The following is a 19,085-nucleotide window of genomic DNA, read 5'->3' on the forward strand; positions in this document are numbered from 1 at the left end:
CCAGCCCTGTTATTGTTGTTTTGTGGAGGGAGAGCATAGAAAATTTCTGCAAACCTTGTTTGGGATCTAGAACTCTCACAATATCTTTGGATAGATAAATAGCATCCCAAAGTAGAAGCTTAGCCTGTGCTACTCTCTTGGGATCGTTCAGCCCTTTGAGATGTGGATAGGAAGGTTCCCCGGCTATTCGGACCCTACAGTCATCATTATTTGGCTCTTTAAAGGAAAGACTCTGACATCTCTAAGACATACAGAAGTTTACACACCCTTCAAAGCTTCTAAGTTACAGAGCTCTAGTGTGAATTTTTTAATACCCTGTGTCCTCGTTGTAGTAAATTTTCCCCAAGAGTTGATACTTCTTAGTCAATGGTACATAAGAGGATAGTTGACTAATGGAATCTCTGTAGCGAGCAAACTTGAGCTTGTGTTTGCATAGCTTATTTCTCTTAACTGTTACCCTGTACCAAAATAATGAGAGTTGCCATTTTGCTGGAAGTTGTTACTGTGGGGCCTAGCCTCATCTTTGGTGAAGACAGTGCTATAGGTATTAAGAGGAACACAACTGTTAGTTATATTTATGAGACTTGGAGGAGCACAGACAAGCTTCTGAATAAAATAGTGAGCAAACAGCAATGACAGAAAATAATTTATCAGCTGCTTATGCCAGCAAATTAATGGAAAGATATTAAAGAAAAGAGTGCCTACATGAAGCAGTGGAAAAATGGATTAGAATGTAAATAGATTACAACACTTAATCTTCTTAAATTAGTAATATATTTCAAAGTATAAATTATTCTGTGAGAAATCAGAATGGTGTCCAAAACTAGTTTCTTGCTACAATATGAATCCACAGTCATTTGGAACAAAATGCCACACTTGATGTGTTTTATTACTTTTAATCATTTGGATGGATTAACAGTAAGATATCTGTGTTAGCCTTTACAAAAGGTAGACTACTTATAAGATTGGACATAATATATGTTTTTGTCCTTACATTAAATATTGGAATGTAATTTTTAAAAACAGACTTGATTTTTAGAACAGTTTTAGATTTACAGAGAAATGGAGAAGATAATAAGAGAGTTCCCATATACACCCCACCACACCTCCCTCCATGCACAGTTTTCCCTGTCATTAACATCCTAGGGTAGTATGATGCTTGTGTTGCAGTTAATGGATCAGTGTGACACATTATTGTTAACTAAAGTCTATACTCCATTCAGATTTCCTTTTGTTTACTTAATGTCCTTTTTCTGTTGGAGGAACCCATCCAGTATACCACATTACATTCAGTTGTCTTGTCTCCTTAGGCTCCTCTCGGCTATGACAGTTTCTCAGACCTTACTTGTTTTTGATGACCTTGACAGTTTTGACAAGTATTCGTCAGGTATATTGTAGGTTGCTCCTCTTGAAATTTGTATTATGTTTCTCTACTGATTAGGCTGGGGTTATAGGATCATATAGTAGGACTATGTTTAGCCTTGTAAGAAACTGCAAACTGTCTTTCCTAAGTGGCTGTACCTTTTTGCATTACCACCACCAATTTATGAGAGTTCTGTCTCTTTGCATACTTGTCAGCATTTGGTATAGTCAGTTTTTTGGACTTCAGCCATTCTGATAGGTTTGCAGAAATTGGGGTGCAATTTCCATAGTTGGTCATTTAGTCTTACTACCATATTTTATTATATCTGACTATAGAAACATTAGCTTTCTCCTGATATTTCTCTTTAAATTAGCATTAAGAAAAGTGTGTACTTTTTCCCACATGAATAACTGTTACAGATGTTTCAATAGCATTTCGCTTACTACATTAAAATACAATTACCTCTTTTCTTTCCTTTCTTATTACTAATAGCTTATAAGCTACGTACTATTAGTGTTAAGCTGTGTTCCGTTGATGTTAATGTCTCATGTTTAATTGCTTTTGTTTAATTTTTTAATTCTCATTTTCCATTCTTCACAGTCATTTTTGCTTTTTTGTTTGTGTTTCTTTGTTCATAAAGCTTTTTTGTTTCTGTTACATTATGTAGTTTTGTACCAATGGCTAGAAGCAGATCGTCATGGCAAGAGCCAAGGTGCTGCAAATACGACTTCAGGTAAAAATAAAAATAAAAGTTGAGGTGTTAAAAATTATTATTTTAATTCATCCCAAGCCCATCAAATTGCTTCTTTATTCACTTTTGTTTAGGCAAAAAAAAGGTATTATTTTGTATTTCTGTTCTTTCATTTGCATCTTAATTTTTGTAAAGACCTCATTTGCTTCAAGCCTTGAAGAAATTATTTATTCATTAGCGTTTAAGCTCTCTTGGCAGATATGTCCTATTTTCTTAGGAGAAAAGTCTTCATTGTAGCTTAAGATCAGTAGGAGGTTACTTGGCAATATTACTTGAAATTAAGTCCACTTGTAGTTGTCGTGGGAGATATTAATATTTGCACAAATTTATAATCCTTGTTTATTTCAGGACAATGTTTAAAAAGTGGATTTTAAGTTAAGTAAAGCATACTTATGTAATTTCCATTTCCTGGGAATCCAAATTCTTAGACTGATTCATTTTGCCTGCTAAGTCCTAGCAATAAATTCTGTTAGAGGTTTATGGGTTCAAAGTGCAAAGGTTAGGTGGTTGCTCTGTCTGACACCTCCAAAAGGCATCTCCAAGATTCTCTTCTTTGACTGGTACTAGTAGGAATAGCTGCGTTTACTAACTTCTGAATCCTTAGCAGTGTTATCAGAATTATCACTCAGATTTTCTCCAAATTTTCTTCAAAATAATATTTGCCAAGACAGCTGTGTATATAGCAATGATCTTACCCCCTTCTAAAGCAGTCTCATAAGAAGTGATGGTGGTGGTGGTGGTTCTGTTTTTCTTTTGTTAGATTTGTATTTCTGTTTCGTGGGTTTTTGTTTTTGTGAAGTTCTTCTTCCCTGGAGGTGGTTTTCCTTCTTTCTCTTCTGGTTGATTCATTGTGCTTCAAGAGGGTGTGGTGTTCCTTCCTTAACAGGACAATTATATTGAAAATGGCAGTATCATGACTTTTCTGATTTATTTCCTGACGCATTAGTAACTTGATATATGAATGAAGATAATGTTACTATTTTAACCAAACTGAGGCAGAAATTTATTAAAAGGTAAGTTGCAAGGAGTTATATCCTGCATTATATGCTGTTTCTTCTGCTCCTGCGGTATTTCATATTTTATTTACATTTGTGAATGATAAAATAAGCATTTTTGGTATTTGAGGGTGGGCGAAGGAGAGGGTTTCTTGATGGCTGGGTATTATCTGAGGATATCCCGTTGCTGTGTCACTAGCACAGTCAGCAGCATAAACCTTAGAACCAGGAGAGAATTTTTGTTTTTCTTTTTCTCTGACTTGAAGTGAAAAGTAACCTTTCTTTTTTTAATGAAGAAGTAAATAATCTAAAAATTCTTAGCATTTGCATGAAAATCTAGTACCAGCTTAAAGGTACCATTTACCCTTTCTGAAATCAACCATGAGCCCTCACTCCTTTCTTCAGAGTAGTGACCCATGGATGGTTTCACATTTTCCATTGACTTTCCCATACCCTAGAGGCATGGTGCAGAAATTGATAAACTTTCCTTAGGGATGCATTTGACAATTTCTCTTCTAGAAGTGAAAGCTCTCTATCTCTTAGAAGATGGAAATATGAGGTAGAAAGACATAGAGATGAAGTGCTTGCCTAAATAAGTAAGAGGAATCCAAAGGAAAATGATCATTAGCCAAGGGCTTAAATTAGAAGTAAACGGTTAGTTGTTGCAGTAAATCTATTTAAATTATGTGCCTTTATTCAAAAACGCTCCTGTGTATTTTATATTGCAGTCTCCAACAAGATTTTATAGTGTGGCTTTTCCCTCCTTCTGCGATCTGATAAGTTTTGCACTGAAAGGTGTTTTAGTATATGTCTTTTTTTTTTTTTTTTTTTTTTTTTTTTTAGTATATGTCTTTTATATTTTTACCAGAGTTGGAAACTGAGTCTAACTAGGTGTCCAAATATGACTCATGAATTGCTTTATGATATTTTTATTTGTACAGATACTGGTAGGTGGCATTTATCTTTTGATACATCAGCTTGTGTTTTGTACTTACTTAGAACTCAACAAGTAGAAAGAACACAGGAGACAGAATGGTATTGCTCCCAAGGTCTTCTAATTCCTTAATCTCAACTTTCTGACACTGAGAATTTGAGATCCATCCATATTAAAATATTTTGTGAAAGTAAGGCATTTGGAGGTAACAGGTCCCATGGGTGTTAATTTAGTCAAGGACATAAAGAACTGAGCTAACAATTATTACTGAATTTTCTTATATATAATAATCAAAGGATAGTCTTTTTACCTTTCCAGAATTTTAACAGGTGATAAAATTGGCTTAGAATAGCTTGTTTCTTTTCAGTGGTTAGTGTGCTTAATGTGTTCTGTCTGCTAAACCAGACAACTCAGTAATGATGTTTCTGATTCTGTTAATAATGTTACTTGTAAAAGCATGGAGATGCAGTCAGATTTACCAGAGATTTTTGTGGGAACTCAAGCAAAGTTGCCTCCTTTGGGCACTGCAGCATTAAGTCTATCCATGTACAAAATTTCAGGATCTTAAGAAGTATAATTAGCTTAATTTGAGATGTTTCTTTAGTGAGTTAAATGTTTCCAAATAGGTTTTTTTTTTTTTTTTTTGGTCACCACATGTTGAAATGAGGACAGTAATTAGGTTACAGCAAGGATTATTTTAGCATGTCTTGATTTTTAGTATCAGTTGTGTAGCCAGGATTTTAAAATTCAGATTCTGAACTTTTAAATGCAGATCTCTTATTAACAGTTCCTTTTCAGTTGTCCATTGAAAGATTTACAACTGAGACTATTAGAGGTAGAAATTGAATCAGATTTCAACATTATCAGTCAGTATATATACAAAATAAAAATAAAACTATGACATGCTTTTGAAAAAATTCTAGATATTAACTAATTACTAATTATCTGTTGTAGGTGAAAATTTTGACCAGAGTCCTTTGAGAAGAACATTCAAGTCCAAAGTTCTGGCCCACTATCCTCAGAATATAGAATGGAACCCTTTCGATCAAGATGCAGTAAACATGGTATGTGTTCGGTTTGTTTTTTTTTTTTTTCCTCTTCAGCCTTCTTTTTATTTTAAGATGACAATAGTGACTATATTTTGAATGTCTACATTATTTCATTTAATTTAACCCTTTAAATAAAAAATTCTTTAAGATATAGTATCCTCATTTTACAGATGTAGAAAATGAAGCTCAGAGAGGTTAAGTAACTTGCCTAAGGTCCCCATAGCTAATAAGTGTATATAACAGACCCTCAAAGCCCATTTTCTTTTCCGGCTATTAAGCTGTGTGGTGAATTTGTATTACTTAATACATAGACACTTTGGTAACAGTGATATCATTTTCTTGGCCTGAAGTGGAGCCTGATGGAAGGAGCATGATTACAGTTTTCATATTTCAAGGAATGTTGTATGATGGGTCTTTAATTTATCATATTCACAAAGTAAGGTAGGAAAGGAACTTCAATGCATCATTTAGACATTAGTAGGAATTTGTTTATAAGGAATTTAAATTAATGTAATGAGTTACCAGTGGTGATTGTAAGTCCCTTTAGAGGTTCTTAAAAATACAGTAGGTCATAATTTTCAGGTCATTTAGGAAGGGTCCTTCTTAGAGGCCTGCATGATATTTTGTTCCTCCATGATCTCTGTGATTATAAAAATCAGGGGCCCCCAAAGTGAGTAAATCAGAGATCAGGCACGATAGGCACAGAAGTGATTAAAAGTGGACAGGGACTTCCCTGGCGGTCCAGTGGTTAAGACTCCACACTTACACTGCAGGGGGCGTGGGTTCCATCCCTGGTCGGGGAACTAAGATCCCGCATGCCATGCGGCGCGGCCAGAAAAGAAAAAAAGAAGGTGGAGTGAGACACATAGTTGTGGTTCTTTTTGAGTATTTTAAAGGTGGAGCCAAAAGACCCCATTATGATGTGATATTGTAAGGGAAGAAAATGAATATTTAGTAGTAGATGCCCACTAGATACCTCATGAATGTTACTTTCACATACATGCTTACATGTACCCAGTGAGGATTCTTACTCATATTTTACAGGGGTTACGTTTACTTGCCCAGAGTTATACAGGGAGTCTCAGAGGTTAAATCCAGATCATTTTTACTCTCTAGCTCACTTTTTTCCCACCTGCATGCTGCCTCCCCCAAAGAAAAGCTATGTAACTTGGTTTTGACATGCCCCAAAATGATATGGGTCACATTGGATCCTTTTCAGTATTTCTCTTATCACAGTAAACCCATTCCAGTCTGGACTTACTCCAAGGATGGAATAGCATGGTACTTTTTCTAAGGACAGATGCCTAAGGCACTTGGCAGTTCGACTTTGATTCTTTACAGAGCACAGTGTACTTATTTCTCTTGACTGTTACCCTATACCAAAATAATGAGTTGCCATTTTGCTGGAAGTTGTAACTGTGGGGCCTAGCCTCATCTTTGGTGAAGACAGTGCTGTAGGTATTAAGAGGACACAACTGTTAGTTATATTTATGAGACTTGGAGGAGCACAGACAAGCTTCTGAATAAAATAGTGAGCAAACAGCAATGACAGAAAATAATTTATCAGCTGCTTATGCCAGCAAATTAATGGAAAGATATTAAAGAAAAGAGTGCCTACATGAAGCAGTGGAAAAATGGATTAGAATGTAAATAGATTACAACACTTAATCTTCTTAAATTAGTAATATATTTCAAAGTATAAATTATTCTGTGAGAAATCAGAATGGTGTCCAAAACTAGTTTCTTGCTACAATATGAATCCACAGTCATTTGGAACAAAATGCCACACTTGATGTGTTTTATTACTTTTAATCATTTGGATGGATTAACAGTGAGATATCTGTGTTAGCCTTTACCTCTATCTGCATAACATTCATCTCTAAAGCAATTATCAGCTTCCTTGATCTGTCTTTGATATTTTCTTTACCTCTTCTCTCTGAGTTATTTTACGTAAGCAGAAAACATTTCCCTCTGAAGAATAGACACGTAGGCTTGTGTTTCGATGCTTAAGCACCATACAACATTTTGTTTATTGATGCAAATCTAAAGGGATTTGCTGGTACTCCTTGAAAATCTCTGGAAAGCATCCCATTAAACTAGTCTGCATTTGGGTCATAGATTTACTTCCCTTAATTTCCTCTTTGATTTATTAGTAAGTACATTTGTATGAAGCTATAATTTATTCCTACCTAAAGGTATAAAGCTTTGTTCTTGTCTTTAGCAAAACCCCACTCCAATAAATTATTGCCTTCTGTAATATCACTCATTCTGCTAACAAAGTGGAGCTTTGGATAAGGATCATTAATTTCATACAAATTAAGTACCCCAAAGCAATGAAACTTGTTAAATAAAAAAAAATTCCATGTATAAGAGTGCAGTGCATATATAACAGAAAATAGTTATGTGACATTTGAAATTGCTTCTGAATTAATTGCTTTTATTCTCTTTTGGTTGTGGATTCCCAGATTTTTGTGGGGAAAAAAATGGAAGTATCATAAAACAGAGAACAAAACAAGTCATATACCCATCACCCAGAACTAACATGTCAACATTTGACAGATTTGCTTCAGAGTCATACCTTTCCTCTTAAATGAAACAAAACATTGCAAATGGAGCTGAAGTTCCCCTGTCTTCCCCCCACACCCCACCGTCCCCATTTCAGATCTCTTTAAGGAAATCTGCATATTGGCATCCATGACTGTCTATGTAATGTTCTAATTAGATGGAGCTTATCCTTAAGAATGTAGAGAACCTAGGAATTGTTAGGAAGAAAATATGGTTAATACTTTTTTAAGCAAGTTTTGCGAAATATAAAGATTCTTTTTTGTATATATGGCCTAAATGAAACGTCTGATATATGATATTTCAAGTAACTAAAGAGTAATGACTATTATATAGCTCTTTATAATCTGTAATGCTCTAAGTTTACAGTTTACTGTTTGATCACAAAGAAGGGTGGAGTGGAATGATTGGCGAAGAGTAAAGGGTAAAGGGTTGGCTGGAAAATACCTGTTTAGAGATCCATCTTGCAAAATGCAAGGAAAAAGAGCACTATATACTTTTGACAGACTCAGGAAGCACTTGAATTTGAAATGGATAACCCTTAGTTACATTAATAGATCTGACATTGGAATGAAAGTAAGCCCTCATTTTGACCCAGCTTTAAGTTCATGTCTCACAATAAAATCAAAGGAATGGGGGCTTTAATCCAGCCATTACTGGGGGAGCCCACTTGTTTTCTTAACATCGCAGCTAGAATATTTCACCGGCATCTCAAACTCAGCATGCCCCAAACTGAATTCACAGTCTTCCCACCAATCTTGGTCAGTGAATGGTACAACCATCTACCTAGGTGCCTAAGCCAAAAATCTAGCATCATGCATGAAAGTTCCCACTTTGTCACCCTCTCGTATATGCAATCAGTTATCATCTACTTCTCTGTGCTTCTACATACCCGCCTTAGTCCAAACCAGCAAGCTCTCTTACCTGGATTCCTGCAATAGCTGTCTAACTGGCCTCCTGCCCCTGTCCTTTCTGTTCTTCACACTACAGCTTCTGCTTCTGCTTTCACCTCTCTTTGGAAGGCTCTTCCACTTCTCCTTCCCCTAGTGAATTCTTTGTATTGACCCTTCAGATTTCATTTTAAACATGATTTCCTCAGAGAAGCCATCTCTAACCACCACCTTCCATCACCCTTCCAGCATTCAGCCAGGTCCCCTTAGGTTCTCTTGGCACCTTGTACCTTTTTGTAGCACTGTTACAGTTGCAATTAATTAATTATGTAGCTGGTTGTCTACTCCCTGTCTCCTGCTATAAAGTAAGTACCATTAGGACAGGAACACTCTCTTCTATTCATTGCTATATCCCTAGCTTTGCACATAGTAGAGGTTCTAATCATTGAATAAATGAAGGTCTATATGCTTGCTTACAGTACTTCCATTCCCTGTCTTTGTTCAGGTGTCACCTCCACTGCAAAACCATCTCTTAAGCAGGAATGGTTAGGTGCTCTGTCTTCTCTATTCCCATAATACTTTGAACACACTCTGTAGCAGTATTGGTTACATTATTTTGTAACTGCTGGTTTATATGTCTTTCTTTCCTATTAGGCTAGAAGCTCCCAGAAGTAAGGGATGATTTTCATATTTGTGTTTTGAGTTATCAAGATCTAATGCAATACATGACATAAAATAAATGTTTATTAAATGAAGAAAGGAAAGAGAGAGGGAAAGAAGGAAGCAAGAAAGGAAGGACAAGCTGACTCATTGAGAGTTTTATTTGTATAGTAAGAGAGAAGGAGTGGGATTAATAGAACTATAGAAAATGGAAAAAAGAATTGTTAAAATTCTAGCCACACTGCCTAAAAGAGTCCAGAGAGATAATAAGGACATTTGGTCACTCAAACCAAGAGAGGTACACAGCATTGTGAGCCCAATTTGGCTAATCTGATTGCCAGCGACAATCTGGTCAGCAGTGACAACTCTAAATTTTTAGTTGTTGTGGGGGAGTTGGGTGGGGAGGGATATTGTTGGTAGACAGCAATATCAGGGGCTAAAAGATGTTGTTGAATGCCATGGTGAGCAAATCTTGACTTACAGTTTAGGATTATGAAAAATAAACTTGACAAATCATATGATTCTCACTTTTAAAAATGAAAAAGCAATAGCATTTTCCAATTTATGGTTCCGAGATTAGAAATATAATTCTTAGTTTTGTTGATATGTAGGAAGAGAATTTAATAATTCTTACATCTGTTATCTGTAACATAGAAAGTCATTCTTCATTTTGAGCACAACTTTTGGCAGGTTTTTCCTGTAGATGTTTGAATGCATGCTGACGAAAACTACAAATCCTTAAGGGAATATTTGGCAGCTGTTCAAAAACAGTTTGAGCTGGAATTTTGTGGTTTATGATGTCAGGAAACCCTGTCAATTAAATGAAGTCTTTATGTTGACTTTGGAGATCACTGTGTTTCTGTGTGCCTATTTAAAAGAGAACTACAGATTGAATGAAGAGATGAACTAAATCTGATCCTGTACCCCGAGCTGTTGTTTTTGATTGTTTTCTTGTTCATTCATTTATTCATTCATTCAGTCAACAAATACTTCTGTGTACCATGCACTATGCTATTGCAGGTTTGAGCTTAGCCTGGAACAAGACTGATTCAGGTCATCCTTCCTACAATCTTTATTGACTATAGTAAATGTGTCAGATGAGTTTTCATTCATAATCAGTAGAAGATCTCATTGACTTGTTATGGTGAAAGCAGCTTTAATTATGAAGGCCTCTTTATGAAAATATTCTGCCGTGGCCTTTTATTCCCAAGATTAGGAATAAGCAAAATTTCCCCCTAACAGATTGAGGTATTCATGTGTTTTACCTAAATCTATATCTTATTTTGCCCAAATGTACACAGTAATTTAATTTTTGTCAACATACATATATAATAATAATTAAGTAAAGCTACCATAGCTCTTTCCACTTCTTATATTCAGTGATATGAAATATAAAGACATTTTCACTGGGATACTTAGGCTGAGCTTCACAATTTTTGCTTTTTATCTTTATCAGTCACAATTTATTACGGCCCCAAATAGTGTATTGTTCCATGTGTGGTACTCTTGAATCGTTAAGGCTATTACGAGTCCTTGAGTAGTTTTCAATCTAGAGATGAAACAAAATTTGAGAAACTACTGTGTGTCATTATACAATGTACATATGTATACTATGGTGCAAGATTTTAACTGCTTCATTCAACAAAGACTTTTTAGAGGAGAAGTGACATTTTAACGGCATTTATAGGATGAAAACACTATTTTTTATGGAAAGATAAAGGAAGTCCTCTTTAAGGTGGTATTTATATGGAGACTTACAGGAAGTAAGGGAGTGTTTTGGGTATATATAGCTCTATAACAAACCATCCCAATGTTACTTAAGTGGCTTAAAACAGGCTGGTGGGGTTTTTTTTTCCACAAAGGGCCAGATAGTAAATAGTTGAGCGTTGTGGGCCATGCAGTCTCTGTTGCAGTTATTCAGCTCTGCTGTTGTAGTGCAAAAGCAGCTGTGTAGACAGTGCTTAAATGGAGGAGCGTGATTGTGTTCCAATAAAATTTTATTTTCAAAAACAAGTGGCAGATTGGATTTGACCTCAGGGCTGTAGTCTCTTGATTTAAAACAACAAAATCGTTTTGCTTACAGATCTGCAGTTTGAGTAGGGTTTGGCAGGGTAGCCCCTTTGCTCTACTGGATGTGAGTTAGGGTGGTTCCAGGCCGAGGACTGGGATTGTCTGAAGGCCCCCAGCAGAGTAGGTGAGCTAAAGAGCAGGTTTCAGTTCCCCAGAACCTCACATTCTGTCTTCTGGGCTTTTGCACGTGCCCTCTCTGCCTTCTCTTCATCTCACTAACACCTATACACACAGATACTTATCCTCAGGTCTCCGCTTGGGCTTCCTTCATTTTTTCCCCTGGTGGCTTCCTCTTTTCTCATTTTTGTCCTCCTGCTGTGTTTTTTCCTAGCAGCCTATATTTACCCTAACGTAGCACTTCCAATACTTTATTTTTTTTTTTTAATAATTTTTTAATCATCTGTCCTCCTTACTGGACTGGAAGCTTCAGAGGAGCAGAAACTGTGTCTTTCTCACCATTGTATCACCATCACAGGGCCTAGCTCAGAAAGGCACTTAATAAGTGTTTGTTCACAGTTTGGATGAAGGACATGTAACTCTTAAGTGAATTACATCTTTTTGGTAATGTGGGGATTTGGGAGAACGTCTAAATTTTACACCAGATCGACTATTAAATCTGAAAAAAAAATGTCATAATGTATGGTAAAATTATTTCTATGCAGAAAGTATATTGTAATACAAAAGTAGAAAGGAATAATAGAAAAGTTAATAATGATCATTATTTTAGGATAGTTGAATTACAAGTCCTGTTTTCCTTAGTGTATTTCACATTTTCTGTAATTTGTTTAAAATGTTTTAAAGACTTGATTTTATTTTCTTGTGCTTTGTAAGTATCTTAAATATAGCATCTTTAATTCCTCATGTAATTTTATTCCCAAGTTTGACTCAATCCTGGGTAGTTCCCAAGACCTGGGACATGATCTCTGCTGGAAATAATCTAAAATGTCTTGTTTCTGCCCTTCTGCTTCAGTAAATAAAAAATCATTTAATTTTCAAAGTTTATTTTCCTAAGGATAATATTGTTCAAAATGATACAAAAATGATACTGTTGTTTTTATTATTCTATGTTTAACTTTTTTTCCATTTATCAAATGAGCCTTCACCTGTCTGTGTATTCCTCTGAAACATTATCAACATTACTCTAAAAATAGTCCTTAAATACTAAATATTTGTGAAGTGCCCTTGCATATTTTGTCTTCAAGTCACTGATGCAGCAAATGTTGTAGATAAAGAAACCGAGGCTCAGAGAAGTTACATGACTTAATGAAGGTCACAAGCTCAGATGGAGCTTCACAAACATTTTTTTCTGGTTTGAAGTTGTTTGTGTACTGCCTTCTGATGCTTTTCTTCTCCTTCCTCCACAGTTGTGCATGCCTAAAGGGCTATCTTTCAGAACACAAACTGACAATAAAGACCCTCAGTTCCACTCATTTATAATTACCCGGGAAGATGGTTCTCGTACCTACGGTTTTGTTCTCACTTTTTATGAAGAAGTTACAAGTAAGCAAATCTGCACAGCAATGCAGACGCTCTACCAGATGCACAACGCAGAGCATTACAGCAGCTTGTACGCTTCATCCTCCTGCAGCATGGACTCACTGGCAAGCAGTATTGACGAGGGAGATACAACTTCCCTTTTGAAACTCCAGCGATACAACTCTTATGACATCAACAGAGACACCCTGTATGTTTCAAAAAGTATATGTTTGATCACACCACTGCCTTTCATGCAGGCCTGCAAGAAATTCCTTATTCAGCTTTACAAGGCAGTTACCTCACAGCAGCCACCACCCTTGCCGCTTGAGAGCTACATCCATAATATTCTCTATGAGGTGCCCCTTCCTCCTCCAGGGAGATCACTGAAATTTTACGGTGTTTATGAACCCGTCATCTGTCAGAGGCCGGGCCCCAGTGAACTTCCTCTCTCCGATTACCCGCTCCGAGAGGTCTTCGAGCTCCTGGGCCTGGAGAACTTGGTACAGGTGTTTACCTGTGTTCTTTTAGAGATGCAGATCCTTCTCTACTCACAAGGTAGGTCTGCCCTAGCTTTTAGGTCTCCCAAAAGCAAGTACTTATGCTCTCAACTACTGGGGTATATTATTAGAACCAAATAATTAATGGTCCGAAGTCTCTTCTGTCTCGTGGAAAGGAGAGGGTTTTAGGTAGGACCAGAGGCTGAGAGATTACTTCTCTTTTGGATGGCAGTGGCTGTAGAGAAAAAAAGGGAAGGAATATAAAAGCATTAACTTGGCTGACTTGAGTGTATTTGTTTTTTAATGGAAGTAGCCCTTTTTTTCCCTGATAATAACATAATCATCATAAAAGAAACATTTCTTTTTATAATGAAAGTGAGAGAATCCTCTTACTACCAGGAACATGTAGACTTCTCATTTTTTTACAGGTTAGTAAAAGTTCACATCAAGACTCAGCTGACATTGGAAAGGGATAAATGAAATCATTGACTCTGCGGTTTCCTAAGGTGATCAACTTTGGATGGGTTGATTTCCTGTAGTGAGAGAAAGGGGTACAGGCGTGTGGAACAGACACGATTCTCCTAGGTCTAATAATTCCACCGAAATTATGTGGGGGTTTTTTGTTTTGTTTTTAATCCCAAAGGAAGTTATCTTTGTGATATTTTTCATTCAAAATTCTCGCAAAACATACTTACAAAACTAGCAGAGTTTGGGTTTTATTTTACCAGTGCATCTGTGATGACTAACTTTGAGCCTAGACTAGAGCACTGGTTCTAGTCTGAACATGAATTTGCAGAGGAAATAGAGATGCTGTGGGTTTTTTGTTTGTTTGTTTTTGTTTTTTTGCGGTACGCGGGCCTCTCACTGTTGTGGCCTCTCCCGTTGCAGAGCACAGGCTCCGGACGCGCAGGCTCAGCGGCCATGGCTCACGGGCCTAGCCGCTCTGTGGCATGTGGGATCTTCCCGGACCGGGGCACGAACCTGTGTCCCCTGCATCGGCAGGCGGACTCTCAATCACTGTGCCACCAGGGAAGCCCAGGATGCTGTGTTTTAATGGATAGTGAATTGAAGGAAAATATAAAATGGTACCTGTGCCTTGATGGGTCTTTTGAAAAATGTGGCACAAATATTGGGTTAGCATTTTGCTAACTTGTACTTAGGCTGACAGAATTGTAGTGCAGTCTCCTGACTGTTGCTGTCAAGCTTATTTTACCAGTTTCCTTTTTTTCTTTTCTATTTTAAATTATAAATGAGGCTGAGCCAAGTGGGCTATATTTGTACTTCCCCATCTTGTGTGTATGTTGACACTGTTTGTGTGTTGACAGCCCTTCATGAGGTTGTATTTTCTTCAGTTTATCCTACATAATGTTCTCTGATAATGTGTTCCAGTGACTCAATTTTTGTTGTCAGGAAGTTCTTCTCTAATGACTAATCTAAATTCTTTCCTGTCCTCATGCTCTCACTTTCTTAGTGCTGGTCATTACCGCAGATCACCCTTTTGTATCTGAAAGATTTAATGTTAAGTAATTCTTTCTTCTTTTCTGCGTCTTCCTGTCTTGTTTTTTGCCCTGTAGGGGATAGGGGTTGGAGAGTTGCTTGTTGGGGCAGGGGCTTGAAGCTTAATACCCTCAGGTATATTAGCTTATTAGTAAAAAGAATTTAAATCCTAGATTTTCAAGAGATCTTCCCAGTCATTTAGTTCCGTTTCCTAATGTTCTGCCTAGAGAAGCAATTTGGGGCAGAAAGAATATTGGTTTTTGAAGTGATAACAATCATGGGTTCAAATCTCTGTTCTGTCACTTACTATCTGTAACCTTGGACAAGTTACATAATCTTCCTGAGTGTCAATCAGTTCATCTTTATGGGGATAACAGGTTTTTTCCTTCTTCTCTCACTGATATATTGTGAGAAAGTAAGAAACCTGTGCTGACCAAATGATAGCCAATGTTGTTGTAATATCAGTTTTATTAGTCCTACATAATCCTCTATAAAATTATGCACATCTTAAGTTGTGAGGGTCTGACATATTATTGCATTCAAAGTATAACTTTGTTAAATTAAATAGTCAAGGCATTTGTTTCAGGGTTGAGAACTTAATAAATGTTCTCTTATACTGAATGTCATGCTTCTTAAAGAAAAAAGCCCTTAGCTATCACACTTCCTGTTTTAAATAGCACTTTATGTCTCTGTGCTTGTGGTCTGTCTTGAGCTCTCATCTTTCTGCTCAGCTTGATTAGCTTGTCGCATTTAGTTTATGGAGTCTGTTGAAAAGTTATAGTTAATTAATATCTACGTATTAATTTCATTTTCAAATTAAGAAGACTGAATATTTATGAGCATGTTTTTGTACTCAAATGAGTATTTTTTGGTAACTTGGTCTTTTATGCTGAACACAAGAGTGAATCTTGAGATTGTAGAACTCTCATCATACATATATTTTTAAAGTGTCATACAAAAGGAAGGCTCATAAAGTAATTTTCTAATCATTCACAGAAATCACTCTATATTAGGAATTGTACTATTAAAGTGCCTTGTACATTTTGGTCTTTTTGCCCCCTGCATTTAATCCTCTCAACAATGAGTTAGTGCTGCACATGCTTTTATGAAGGAGGAAATTGACACTCAGGGAAGCTTAGTAACTTACCCAAGATCACACAGCTATTAGGTAACGTGGTGGAGCTGAGAATGGGCTTGGATCGGTCTTTATCCAGAACACTTACCCATATGTTAGCTGTATTGGCCACTGCACTTAACCTTTCCTTATCTGTCTCAGTATTTATTTTAAAATTATAAACTCACCTCGGAGGGTCTTTTGTAAAGGTACCATGTTAAATAATTGTAGATTATCTGTGTAAATGCAAATTTTAACAATGGCAAGTGTCTTTCCCATTAGAGAAAGAAGGGAATGAATTAAGAGTTGTTATGTTGATTTGTACTCTGGTGCCATTCTTCATTTCTCCTGACTGTGTTAAGGGGTTTTAATAACATCTGACACTTCATTTCTTGTTCACTAATGCCATAAAATTTAAAAACATTGCAAGTCTTGAACAATTACCATGAAAACCCAAAAACAATAAAAGTAGATGGATTTCAGTGATGAAAATGTCCTTCTAGACTGATTTGAAATTCTTGTCCACAGCCCTTTTTTTTCTTTATTTTTAAAAAAATGCTGCTGCACACATTCCTGGGCCCTGTTTGTTTGTTGGCTGCGTTGGTCTTAGTTGCAGCATGTGAGATCTTCGTTGCGGCACATGGGCTCCTCTCTAGTTGCGGCATGCGGTTTTTCTCTCTCTAGTTGTGGCATGTGGGCTTCAGGGTGCGTAGGCTCTGTAGTTGTGGTGCATGGGCTCTGTAGTTTGCAGCACGCGGCTCTCTAGTTGAGGCGCCCGGGCTCAGTAGTTGTGGTGTGCGGGCTCAGTTGCCCTGCAGCATGAATCGAACCTGAGTCCCCCCTGCATTGGAAGGCGGATTCTTTACCACTGGACCACCAGGGAAGTCCCCCACAGCCCATTTAAATCTATCCAGTCTGGGGACTTCTCCAGTGACGCAGTGGTTAAGAATCCACCTGCCAATGCAGGGTACACGCGTTCGAGCCCTGGTCCAGGAAAATCCCACTTGCCGCAGAGCAACTAAGCCCGTGTGCCACAACTACTGAAGCCCGCATGCCTAGATCCTGTGCTCCGCAACAAGAGAGGCCACCGCAGTAAGAAGCCCGCACACCGCAATGAAGAGTAGCCCTCGATCACCACAACTAGAGAAAGTCCACACACAGCAACGAAGACCTAATGCAGCCAAAGATAAATAAATAAAAATAAATAAATTTAAAAAAAATCTATCCAGTCTGTTATTTGGAGAGTGTGTACCTCACTCACTTTGCAGTGGTAACTGGCTAGAAATTTTAAGCAGGAAATGAACCCAAGAAGTAAAGGCTCTTTTCTAGAACCCCAGATCAGAAAAGAGTACTTTTCTTCTGCAGCCTAGAAATACTTGGAGCAAGAGAGTGGGAAGATTTGAATCTGATCATCTTTTCAGAGGAATAGTGGAGGAATAAAAGGGGAATTTAAACACCAGGATCTAACTTTTGATACCAGTAATTAAGGTCTCAGGAACATTTTTGGATCCTTGCTTATTACTTTCTTTGACTCTTCACAATGGAAATAAGCAGTTACCCACAGCCCACGCTGCACTGCCTGCCTGGGAGCCTTCACAGTACTCCTCTCCCTTCCCCTCCCTTTGTAAGTTGTACATGAATTAACCTTGTCAGAAAGTAGAAGCTGCTTGAAGTTTTCTTGAAGAAGTTGGGAGCCTTGTAAACACAAATTGCTAGTCATGCTCAACTAAACATTATATCTTATTGGTTATGGAGTTGATAAATCATAAAATCAAACTTGATATTTTGATGGCAGAAACTGGGTTCCCATGACCTGTATCCAGAAAGCATTAGAATTTTAACAGCTTTGGCCAATATTTTTATAATACTAGTTTTACTTTGTGATAAAAACTTAATATTAAGACATTTTTCTTAATAAGTTTTCATTATATATTCAAGAAGCTAATCCTTGGTCAGTTATATGAGAAGCACATGTCTCCTTCCAGTTTGTGGCTGTTAATTTTCTTTTAGGGATCTTTTGATGAATTAAGATACTCTTAATCATAAATTCTCATTTACAAATCTTTCTTATGACTTAACTTTCTGTTCTATTTAAGAAATCCTTCTCTATTCTGAGTTTGTAAAAATAGTCTACATTTTTTTCCTAAATGTTTTTAAGTTATATTTAGCATCTCTAAGAAATTGATTTTTACTTGTGTTACGAGGAAGAGATCAAATTTAATATTTTAGAAATATCTGTAATTAGTTATTCTATACTAGTTATTAGATAGACCATTCTTCCTCCCTCTGATCTGCAGTGCCACTTCAGTCTGTATAAGTTCCTGTATGTGAAGTTCCTCTATGTATTTCTGGGCATTCAGTTTATTCTGCCAATTTTTCTGTCCCTGTAGTAAATCACGCTGTTGTAATTACTATAGCTTTAAAGTAAGTCTTGGTGTCTTATAGGACAGTTCTCTTCACCACCTTCTTTTTACTGAAATTTCATTGAATGTAGTTTTGAGACAATTAACGTATTTAGAATGTTGAGTCTCCCCTCCATGAAAATGATGTATCTCTCCATTTATAAGGGCTTTCTTTAATGTCTTTAGGTAGTTTTATAATAGTAAAGTAGGTGATAATGTGCAAATAATGATGGTTTTATTTCTTCTTTTCCAATCTTTGTCACCTTTATTTCTTTTGCTTGCCTTGTAGTTCTAACTAGACTTTTCAGTACAGTATAGAATGGAATTGATAATAATAGGCATCCTTGTCTTTTTCCTCATGTTAAAAAGAATGCTTTTAATGCTTCACTGTTAAGATACTGGCATAGTACCTGTCCCTTTGGCATTACTGCTTAGTTCAGTATATCATCCTACTGCATGAAAATGTCTCCCAGAGCAAGGCCACTAAGGTTTGCAGGGTTCCAGTACAATACATCTTCTCAGGTTCCAACTGCAGCAATATATGGCTTCCCCCTTTCAAGGCATCCGGTATAATTGAGCTAAGAGACAATGTCATCTCTTGCCCCGAACCTCTTTCAGGGTGTTAATGTAATATTGGATTTCTCTTATTACCTACCATAACTCATTTATTTACTCCTTTACCCTTACCTACTATTCCTCCTTCTTTCCATTTGTACCCAAACTTTTCCACCTTTGGAAGGGACATTAGGTTCGGCCACAGCGCTGGTTTAGATTGCAGGCAGCAGTAGTAGTCTAGCAAGTACCTCTGCCTCAGTTCACTACCAT

General features: G+C 36.9%; 1 protein-coding gene across 2 annotated transcripts in view; it reads left to right on the forward strand.

Moving 5' to 3' along the window:
* Positions 1 to 19,085, forward strand: part of DENND5B (DENN domain containing 5B) — a 207,139-nt gene that overhangs the window by 92,448 nt on the left and 95,606 nt on the right. The window contains exons 2-4 of one of the 2 annotated variants that reach the window (XM_024747115.1): positions 2,031 to 2,096; positions 4,998 to 5,107; positions 12,639 to 13,305. In XM_024747115.1, the coding sequence (XP_024602883.1) occupies positions 2,031 to 2,096; positions 4,998 to 5,107; positions 12,639 to 13,305 (843 nt within the window). The remainder of the gene's footprint in view (positions 1 to 2,030; positions 2,097 to 4,997; positions 5,108 to 12,638; positions 13,306 to 19,085) is intronic. The other variant, XM_024747113.1, reaches the window with a different exon arrangement.

The sequence above is a fragment of the Neophocaena asiaeorientalis genome, unplaced genomic scaffold, assembly GCF_003031525.2.
Source record: "Neophocaena asiaeorientalis asiaeorientalis breed wild unplaced genomic scaffold, Neophocaena_asiaeorientalis_V1.1 scaffold487, whole genome shotgun sequence".
NCBI lineage: Eukaryota > Metazoa > Chordata > Mammalia > Artiodactyla > Phocoenidae > Neophocaena > Neophocaena asiaeorientalis.